A 10,903-nucleotide genomic window follows, 5' to 3' on the forward strand; every position below is an offset into this window, starting at 1 on the left:
ACCTTTCTGCAGTCTTGTCTTAAGTTCTTTTATTAAGAAGACCAAGAAACCCAAGAGGGTCCCCTGATTTCCCTGGCATCATGTGATGACCATGGCAGAACTCCCCAAAATTTCCAGTAGCAACAAGATTTTTGATTTCAGGTCTTGGCTGTTATAAACAGGGCCACAGTGAACATGGAAGGAGAGATGCTCTTTACCATTGCCTCCTGCTAATTTAGTCCTCTCCACACATGATACGGCTGTATCAGATGCTAGACCTATTTCAAACTTGTTTGAGAAACGCTATATTTAACACAACAGCTGGACTCGTATTCCCACCAACAGTGTGGAAGAATGACCCCCCTTCTCTACCTCATACCAACATTTGGCTTTATCTTTCTGATGACAGCTAGTCTACCAAGTTCATATCTCTTATGCTTTAATTTGCATTTTCCTGATAATTGGCTGTTGAATGTTTTCCTCATACACCTACTTACCCTTATTTTGAGAAATGCCTATTCAAGTCCTTTGCCCATTTCTACTATTAATAGAATAAAAGTCTAATGAAATAAATAATAATTATTATTATCTCCTTTGCTAAGGAGTTGCTTTTAGCATCTAAATTGCTTGAGCGTACAACATTGCACAACTTAAAATTAGCTGTATTTAGTCAAGGACTCTGAGTGTCTGAGATTTTCTATTGCACTCAAGGCCTAAAGAGTCACCTTGATGGTGAATAAAAACCAATGTCATTTTCTGATTCTTACAAGCCTTCTGCTGAATTTATTCACTCCATCCCTGTCCTTAGGTCATTTCTCCTTCTAACCGTGAAGGCGAAATCAGAGCACAGGATGGGGGAGTCGTCTCGAGTGTTCTAGCTACTTTTAGCAGTTGGTGATTCAGAGTCTCAGGAGGAAGCTCACGATGCTGTAGGTCATCTCCCCCAAAACAGCTGCGAGCCAAATAAATGATTTCCCTGAACTTCTCTGTACAATTCTTTCTCAAGAGAGACCTGGTGGTAGAATTAGATGTTCAGTCCTGTGGGGGTCTCTGCGACCACCAAGGCCACTTGAGGCAAGAAGAAAATTGCGTTCAGCAGGTCTCAGTACCCGGTATTGGCACGTACTTCTAGAGCCTCAGGCCAAGTAGTTTAAGCATATTGAAGCACAGCGCCATTTTGAAAACAGTTTCCTGGTTATAACTCAATCCTGTGTGCACGGCAAAGCTTATGGCACAACTATGTTAAAACTCGTTCCAAAGTTGCTGTGACCTCTTCCATAAGGACAGGTTCTGTTGACTGAGAAGCAATGCTCAAGGTAAGGGTCTAGGAAGGTGGCTGAAATAAGCATCAGAGTCTGAGGAAGTCAAATGTGGCCGCCTGGCCCTACAGAAAGCACAGAACTCACCAGGCTGATAACCGCATACCTTCCCAGCCTTCTGGGTAGAAAACAGATTGTACATCTTCCTTTGAAGAGACAAGATGCTGTGTGTTTAGCATCGCAGGTCTCCCTGGTGCTTGTCTACAAGCACAAGGAACTCTCTGACACGATCAGATCTCAACCATGCTTCATAAGAAAAATCTTGAGGAAATAACTCAGCAATTAAAAGAGTAATTTCCGATCAAAAGGGACTTAAAAACTTCAAAAGAAAAGCCCACTCTGATATATTCAACTTTTCCTACAATGTTTCACAGTTGGACTTATAGTGTAAAACATATTTATTATCTCAAAAAAAAAAAAAAACTCCTTCAAACTCAACATCCCTCCCTTCTACTTCCTGTTACTTCTACGTTTTTCTCATAATAATTTTATGTCCACTTCCTGTCAAATGGCTGCTTGCTATGCCTCTTGACCTATGGTTGATTTACTTAATCCTGTTCACAATATTCAAGCAGAAAGCTCTCGGATCGAAAGGTGTGTGCTAGGGCTGAGCCACATTACAGCTGAAGACAGGTTTTTCCAGTAAATAACAGGGTTGCAGTGTGATCAAATATTCTGCAACATCTCAATTCATGGAGGTTCTTGAGTCTCAATTTTGATCTACCATATGGGCTTTCTGTACCAGAAAACAATGATTTTTCTATACCGTGAAGTGAAGGGTTTGATTCAAAGAATAATATATACCATATATTATTATGTTACTTATATATATATATATATATATATATATATATATATATAAGTATATATATATATAAGTTACATATATATAAGTATATATATATGTTACTTATATATATAAGTATATATATATGTTACTTATATATATATAAGTATATATAAGTTACTTATATATATATACTTATATTAGTTATGTATACTTAATATACTTTAAAATAGTTTTATATGATATTAATATGACTATGAGTAGCACACATTACTTGAAGAAAAAAAAACCTACTGGAAGATAGCCAAACCCTGCATATTGAAGCTCTTTTTAAAAAAAAATAGTAGATATAGTTTAACCAAGGCTGATGAATCCACATGAGTGAGGCTCAGATGAACTAACTTTATTCCTAAAACAGGTTATTTTACCATTAAATAGTGAGTTGATAATAAGATGCTACATTTTCCTTGTTTCCTGGATTCCGAGCATGATGGGTGAACAACAGAAAGACTTGTCTTTGTGAACATGACAAGAATCCAAGCATCACATTGCAATGGGACATTTTCCCATGGGTCTGGTTTGCAATATCACACTTCATTCTCATGCATCATATATGTCATGGTCATATATGGAGACCCTGTGATTATGATTATTATCCAAAATATGCAATAGTGCAGGATCCTCTCTACAAGAGCCTCTCAAAAGAGCAGTGGCTTGTACGGAAAGATCATTCACTTGAGTGGAGCGCAGTCATCTTGATTACTGCCCCCTTTGGTTAATGGGTAGAAAAATGGTAGAGGCTTAATGGGTAGAAAAATAAAAATTTAAACACTGTTAGAGATTCTGGTGCTTCCTGGCATGATGTGTATGAACTGCTTTGAAAATTGTTGCTAACTGAAACTGTGATCACAGATCTACTTTGTATCTCTCTGCCCAGAAACCCGGAATTAAGTAGTTCTTTTCTCTAGCCATTGGTAGCCCTGGATAGCAACAAAGCCACCCAAATAGGGCAACAGAAGGCCCTAAAGCAGTGGCAATCAATCTTCCCAGTGCTGCGACCTTTAATGCAGTTCCTCGTGTTGTGGTGACCTCCGACCAAAAAACATTATTTTTGTTGCTACCTCATAACTGTAATGCTGCTGCTGTTATCAGCTGCAATATAAATACCTGTGTTTCTGATTGTCTTGGGCCACCCTGTGAAAGGGTGACTGAACCCCCACAAAGGATCATGACCCCACAGGTTCGGAACTACTGTTCTAGAGAAAGCCATGCCCCAAAGAGAATCAGAATAATCAAGTGGACAAGTGGCAAGTTTCTCTTTCTACAAAAACCAGTTAGGTAGGTATGTCATGGCAGCCATTTTAAAGGGCATGAAAGGAAGAAACTTTGCTTTCTGCCTGCTTGCTCTCATTCTCCCTGGCAAGTTTATCCATCCTGTGGCTGAGACATTCCTTCACTGATACTAGTGCCTAGATTTTTCAGGACCTTGTCATATACAAAAGACCAGCTGATTACATGAGACATCCAGCCTCTTGGAATGAATTTGACTCTTGGACTTGCTGTCAGGAAACAGCCATTAGACTAGCTGGACCGGAGTCTGTAACATACTCTAATAAATCATATACATTTATGTGTAGATATAGGTACAGGTACAGATAGATATATTGATCATTCTATCTATTCTTTTCCTCTAGTTAATCTTGTCTAAAACAACATCTAGCAGTGTATAAATTTTTATTTTCCTGTCCACTAAGCCTATGGTTGACTGAAGGGGCACTAATCAAGGTGATCATGCCCCATTCTCATGTAACTGATCCACCAGTACAAATAGCTACTCTTTTAAGAAGCCCTTGAACCTTTGGGGTGTTTCTATTTTGCTTGCAGATGGTTCTGTAATGTTATCGAAATGGTGGGTCAGTTAAATCAATGAAGACCACCCAAGATTCATTCTCTGTTCTTCTCTACTGAAAACTGTATGGCTCCATTGGGCAAACTGAATTACCTATGACTCTTCAATGAGCTTAAATTACCTCATTAAGGTAATAAAATAGAGGCTCAGATGTCATGGTTTGTTTTGCATTCACTGTTTTGAAAATGGTTGCTAATTTAACTGAGACCAAAGACCATCTGGCTTTAAGTGGGAGTCTAGTAGAGTTGAGGATGGTGCCTTTTCTTGGTATGGTCTGCAGAAGGCAATTATGATGTCCTTCCAGCTTGCCAGAGAAATCACAAGTAGGTGTGAGTGTGTTTACGTGCATTTCTTTCAGAAATGTAAATACCATCCTATATGTTAGGACAAAAATCTCTCATTGCATTTCAGACATTAAAATTAGTTGAAGAGATGGCAGGAGGTGCTGCTGCTGACCTTTGATCCCAGCACTCAGGAGGCAGAGCAGGAGGATCTTTGTGAGTTTGAGGCCAACCTTGTCTACAGAGTGAATTTCAGGATAGCCAGTGTTACACAGAGAAAACCTGTCTCAAAACACACACACACACACACACACAGAGGGGGAGAGGGAGAGAGGGAGAGAGAGCCAAAATATTAGTTTAAGAGGACATAGCTGAAACTTCTACAGTTTATTGTCAGAAGTGATTTCTTTTAGTGAGGCTCTTTTTATTTGGTTTGTTTTTGCAAAAGAGTAGTGTGGATTCATCTGAAAATAAAGGAGAAATAATATCTTCATTTTCTTTGTATTTCTTAAATGAACAAAAGAACATGGGATATTTTAAGTCAGGCATGAACACAAAAAAACTTTGAAAGGGCAAGGCGTGCAAAATATACAGCCCGAAAGGCAAGTAAGAGGACACTTATGTGCATTAGTATGGCAACAGGAGGCAGGCAGCCCTCACCTAAAGGTGCCATGCACACACACTGTGGTGATGTGCTTAAGAAGACATTCGTCCATAGCAGCATAGATGCCAAAGGCCTGGAAAGCTCACCGGGTCCCCCTGTCTTCCAGAGTGGCCCACCAGCTCAGACCATCCTCCCTGGAGCAGCTCTTCCTCAACCAGCATGCCATCTCTGTTTCTAGGGACAGCGACTCAGTGACACAGCAGGAACAGCAGAGCCACAGGATGAGGTAGGCGTGGTTCCCTTCACAAAATCCCATGTGAGGACACAGGAGCCTGACTGGCCAGCTGCTAAGATGTTTAACGAGGCACAAGATGCTCAGTGAACTACAGGCAGGCGTAGTGGGGCTTTTAGTGGGGCTCAGTGAGTCCTTGAGCTAAATGCCAACTTCTTCTTGACTAAGTCTGAGAACTCTCAGGGGTTGAACTCGGGAGGTTGTGGCTCACTGATGGCGTACCTTGCCTGCTCATTATCTTAGTCTCAACATGTCTGCCGAGTGAAGGATTATGGGCCCATATTAAACTATGTCCCCTACCTTCCCTTGTTTTCCCCCCTCCCCTCCCTTTGTTTCCCTTTCCTTCTTTTTCCAGGCTACAAGAGTAGCCCTAGATAGCAGATCTCTCCCATGTGGTGATGAGAGGAACAGGTCTGGCTGATGCCTTGGTCAACCAAGAAATCTCACACAGAGAGGATCTAGTCCTGTAAGGAGTAGCCATAACATGGGAGGTAGCCTCCATGAGGCAAGAAGGAAATAGGAGACCTTGGAAGGTTAGAGCTTTCAATTCAATTTAAATAACTGGCTAGTAACCAGTAAAGATGGAAAAGCCGGGGGAGAATTAGCAGGAGTTCGGGGGTCATGTGAAGGCAAAAGAGGGTGTAGCAAAAAGAGAAGATGAAAAACAGAAGGGGGCGCTGAAGAACAGAATTAAGCAGGCATACTCTGGCATCTTAAGCACCTGCAGTGGGGAGGTGAGATACATCTTAATTCCAAACAAGATGGAAGTACTAGAGATTTAACCTGAACATAGTGATCCTCTCAATGTTATCGCATGAGAAACGAGGATACCAATGCTGAATACTGTGTCTCCAAAGATGTAAAAAGAAGCACTATGTCCTCACAGGGACGCATGTACTCAATGCTTTCTGCAGGCCCAGGTCCAGAAAGGCTGCCTGCCGTCTGGGAACCTTGCTCATCCATGCCGTTCTCAAAGACACGGTTGGACCTTTTTTTTTTTTTTTTTTTTTTTTTTTTGATTGAAAATAGATTGTTCTCTCAAAAAATACATTCCAACCACTTTCTCCTCCTTCCACTCCTCGCCGTTCCCCACTGACCCCTCTTCTCCTGCACATCCTTTCTGCCCAATGGTATGTAAGACAGATCGTGAAGGAAAGGTGTCCTGGATTGAAGGCTTTCTTCTAGCCAGGCACCCTTAACTTGTGGACAGCATGGTTGTTGAACACCTCTAGGGAAGTTTGGCTGGGAAAGAATAAATCACTGGAATGCCGCCAGGCACTGAAATCTGAGTAAAAGGGAATCGAGTACTTCCTGGGGTGAGAAATGAGAGGTGGACAAAAGGAACACACACTCCACAGGGCATCCAGTCAGTCCACACTCAAGGGGAACAGCCACTTCTTCAGCCTCTAAAATTAGAATTTATGCATAATAGAGCCTGTGGTGAGCCTGGTGTGTGTCATTACTGTGCCATTGCTACACAGATTGTCCAGAGACTGCTAAGTTCCAAAACATCTACTATCACCAGGGAAAGCCTCTTTCTGGGTGTCTGGGTCCAGGTGACCATCTTACCTACTGTACAACTGTGTCCTTTGTGCTTTTCCCTGCCCCCATCCTCAAACAGGTCTCGAACAGCAGACCCAAGGAACGGCAGCACAGTGACTGAGTTCGTCCTCGTGGGCTTTGAGCAGAGCTCCCCTTCCACCCGGGCTTTGCTCTTCACCCTCTTCCTGGCTCTCTACAGCCTCGCCATGGCCATGAATGGCCTCATCATCCTCATCACATGGACTGACCCCAGGCTCAACAGCCCCATGTACTTCTTCCTTGGACACCTGTCTTTCCTGGACATCTGCTTCATCACCACCACCATCCCACAGATGCTGGTCCATCTGGTGACCAAGAACCACACCGTCTCCTTTGCCTCTTGCATGACCCAGATGTACTTGGTCTTTCTAGTGGGTGTGGCCGAGTGCATCCTCTTGGCCTTCATGGCCTATGATCGGTATGTTGCCATCTGCCACCCACTGAACTACACCCAGATCATGAGCCAGAAGGTGTGTGTCAGGCTGGTGTGTTCTTCCTGGGTCTTTGGGATGGTCAATGGCATCTTTCTTGAGTATCTGTCTTTCAGGAATCCCTTCTGCAAAGACAACCACATAGAAAACTTCTTCTGTGAGGCTCCCATAGTAATCGCCCTCTCCTGTGGGGACCCCAAGTTCAGCCTGAAGTTGATCTTTGTTGATGCCATTGTGGTGTTGCTCAGCCCCATGGTGCTCATTGTCACCTCCTATGCCCGAATCCTGGCCTCCATCCTCAGCAGAGCCTCCTCCTCAGGTAGGGGGAAGACATTCTCCACTTGCGCCTCCCACCTGACTGTGGTCGTCTTCTTCTACACCTCAGCCATGTTCTCTTACATGAATCCCCGAAGTACGCACGGGCCTGACAAAGACAAGCCTTTCTCCCTCCTCTACACCATCATCACGCCCATGTGTAACCCCGTCATCTACAGCTTCCGCAACAAGGAAATGAAGGGGGCCATGGGGCGGGCTCTTGGGAGAGGCGGCCTGGCTCAGGCAGAGTCTGTCTAGAAGGAAGATCCGTAGGGAAGAAGTCCCCTCCACTGCAGAGTGAAGAGTTAACTCCTTCCTGGCCTGACCATTCCTGCCAAAGTCCAGGAATGAGCATTCATTTCCACCTTAGCATTAAACTCAAGATGAAACTTCTTTTGTGTCTTTGGTGGTTTGAATATGCTTGACCCATGGGAAATGGCACTGTTCAGAGTTGTAGCCTAGTTGGACAAAGTGTGTCACTGTGCGGGCAGGCTTTGTGGTCTCCTGGTGGTCTACCCTGTGTGAAAGAGAGTCCCCTCCTGGTTGCTTGTTCCTCCTGACTGCCTTTGGATCAGGATGAACTCTCAGGTTCTCCAGCACCATGTCCGCATGCCTGCTGTAATGCTTCCTCTGCACCTGTAAGCCAGCTTCAATTAAATGGTATCCTTATAAGACTTGCCTTGGTCATGATGTCTTTTTATAACAATGGAAACCCTAACTAAGGCAGTGTCCATATCTTGTATGTCTAGTTGACTGCCAGCCCAGACAAATCTTCTCTGACCACCATTACTGGGGGGAGCAGGATTCTCTTCAACTTTCACTGGCAACAGAGAGACAAGGAGGCAATAGGGCAGTTCACCAAATCATAACTTGGTAGCCAGTGTTGGTTCAAACTTGGTGTCTGACCCAAACTGCTTATTTAGGCATAAGTAAACACAGCACACTACGGTGGAAATTACACTTCTGATGAGTACTCAACCCTGTGTGCAAAACAGAGCCCACCTAAATCTCTTTGAGGAACCAAGTTGGCTGAATACAGATCAGACATGACTGCATCAAAACTCTTTTGTAAGGTGCATGTGACAGCGTCCATGAGAAAAATGAGTTACTCACAGGCTCAGGAGGAGGGTCCTGAGCCAGAGCATCCCTGACCACACAGAGCATCCCTGACCACACAGGGTCAGAGCATCCCTGACCACACAGAGCATCCCTGACCACACAGAGCATCCCTGACCACACACAGCCAGAGCGTCCCTGACCACACAGATCTCACAAAGACCATCTGGCTAGAAAGCATGTGCACTCCAGATGTCCGGTAGGAAAACATGCTTCAGGTTTCTTCCTTTGAAGGAATAACCCCAGGTGCTTGTCTGTGTCCCCTACACCTTAGTAACACACCTTCATTCTTGGGAGCAGAGGAGTAGTGCAAAGAACTTATTTCATTAATTGAGGAAAAGCATTGAGAAAGACAAAAACAAAAAAAGATCATGTTTCAGGAGCAGTTCTCTCTCTCTCTCTCTCTCTCACACACACACACACACTGTGCGTGTGTGTGTGTGTCTGTGTGTGCTTGTATGCGTACATGTGTGGTACGTGTGTAGGTATGTGTATATGTGTGTGTGGTATAATGTGTGTAGATGTGTAAGTAGATGTGGTATGTATGGGTGTGGGTGTAGATGTGGTCTGTGTGGGTGGTGTGTATGTGTGTGTCTATGTGCCTATGTGTGTATGTGGTGTATGTGTGTTTGTGGTGTGTTTATGTGTGTGGTGTATGTTACTTACATGTGTGTGGTGTGTGTTACTTATATGCACAGATGCAAATACATGCGCACTGATAATAGTCTGTCAGACACTCAAATTTACTTAGAAATGCTTTAAACTGCTTTTTTTTAGGTACGGTCTTCAAGTCTTGATCCCCTTGGACTAGGCTCTGAGTCCAGGTATAACGCAGACGTACAGCCATTGGTGGTTCCCGGAATACCATCATTAGTCTGGATCTATATTCATATGTCTGCTGATTTCAAGGCTCCAAATCAATCCCTGCACTTCCCCTGTGGCTTCAGACCATGTCCCATCCCCGCAGCAGCCACCCTTCCCTGGACCTCGCCACCTTCACACTGCAGTCTAGCTCACTCCCATCCTTTCCCCCTCTGCCCTGAGAACCCAACAAGCACCAGGACCTGGAAAATGCCTTTCTGTAGGAATACCTCCTAGAAATTCATCTCTTCACCTTGACTGGTATCTGTCCCTTTGTCCTGAGCACTCTCGCTCTACTCTGCTGTGATAAAGATCACGACCCAAGGTAACTTGGGGAGGGAAGGGTTGGACGGCCTTCACTGACGGAAGTCAGAGTAGGAACTCTAGGCAGGAACCTGTAGGCAGGAACGGAAAGAGTGGTCAGTGGAAGAGAGCTGCCTACTGGCTTGCTCTCCACCGCTCCTTCAGCTTGCTTTTGCCTACCACGGGATCACCTGCTCAGGGGATGTGTAGCCCACAGCCACCGGGACCCTTTCACATCAACCACTAATCTATAAAATATCCCCCCAGAGAATGATCTTTCTGGTATGTTCCTGTATCCAGTATTTCAATCGTATTTTGGTGAGAACACTTGAACCTATGTTCATCAAGGACATCCTGTAGACACCATTTTTGTTTGTATGTTTGTCTGGTTTTGGTATCAAAGCAATACTGGCTTCATCAAAAGAGTTTGGGGACCATAGAAATGTTAAAAAAGAAAAAAAAAAAAAGCCATCTCACCAAGAAAGCTGAGGTGTGTCATACAGTATATATTTTTGTCCAAACAGCTTTATTTGCAAGTGTTCATAGCAATGAGTCGTGGATCTGGTTTGAGGCCTCTGGCTTCTGCTATGTATTCAATACTGGATCCTCACCAGGACTTCTCTTGGATTCCATGTTGTTGCCCTGTGTGATAAGTTGCGTGAAGCATGTTTAAAAAGGCATCCCACACTGTTGCAGTAAATATTTTAAAAGGCAGCGCAGCCTGTTCCTGCGGGTTCCCTCTCCACACCCCCACCCGGCTCGCTCTGACCCAGGTGGGTACCGCTTTGTGCCACCCTGCCTCAGCCCCCTATCGAATCCGGTTCTGCACAGACCGATCTGCGTGTCCCTGCCCTTGGCTCTCTCGAACCCGAGCAGCCCCTGGGCTGCTCCAGCATGGCACCCCACCACGCCCCGTTCACTCACAATTCCCTAGGCGGGTAGCCACCACGCAGGTTCCGCACATTCCAATTCTATGGTGGACTTGGGGCGTCCTGCCTCCGCACCCTCTCTTGAACTCAATTAAGTCACCACATGAAAGAAAACATCACACACCATCCCTTATAAAATATTCATAACAACCTGTATTTATGTGCACAGAATTTTAACATCTGCCGCCATGTTTGC

The 10,903-nt window shown here is 44.3% G+C and overlaps 1 protein-coding gene across 1 annotated transcript; it reads left to right on the forward strand.

The window, feature by feature from the left end:
- Nucleotides 1-6,796: 6,796 nt before the first annotated feature.
- Nucleotides 6,797-7,756, forward strand: LOC308437871 (olfactory receptor 10AD1-like; the record flags this gene model as incomplete). Its single annotated transcript, XM_080939077.1, has 1 exon — nucleotides 6,797-7,756. The coding sequence occupies exon 1, from the start codon at nucleotides 6,920-6,922 to the stop codon at nucleotides 7,754-7,756; it is 837 nt and encodes a 278-aa protein (XP_080795203.1). The 5' UTR covers nucleotides 6,797-6,919.
- Nucleotides 7,757-10,903: the final 3,147 nt, after the last annotated feature.

The sequence above is a fragment of the Micromys minutus genome, assembly GCF_963924665.1.
Source record: "Micromys minutus genome assembly, chromosome: 27".
Classification (NCBI taxonomy): domain Eukaryota; kingdom Metazoa; phylum Chordata; class Mammalia; order Rodentia; family Muridae; genus Micromys; species Micromys minutus.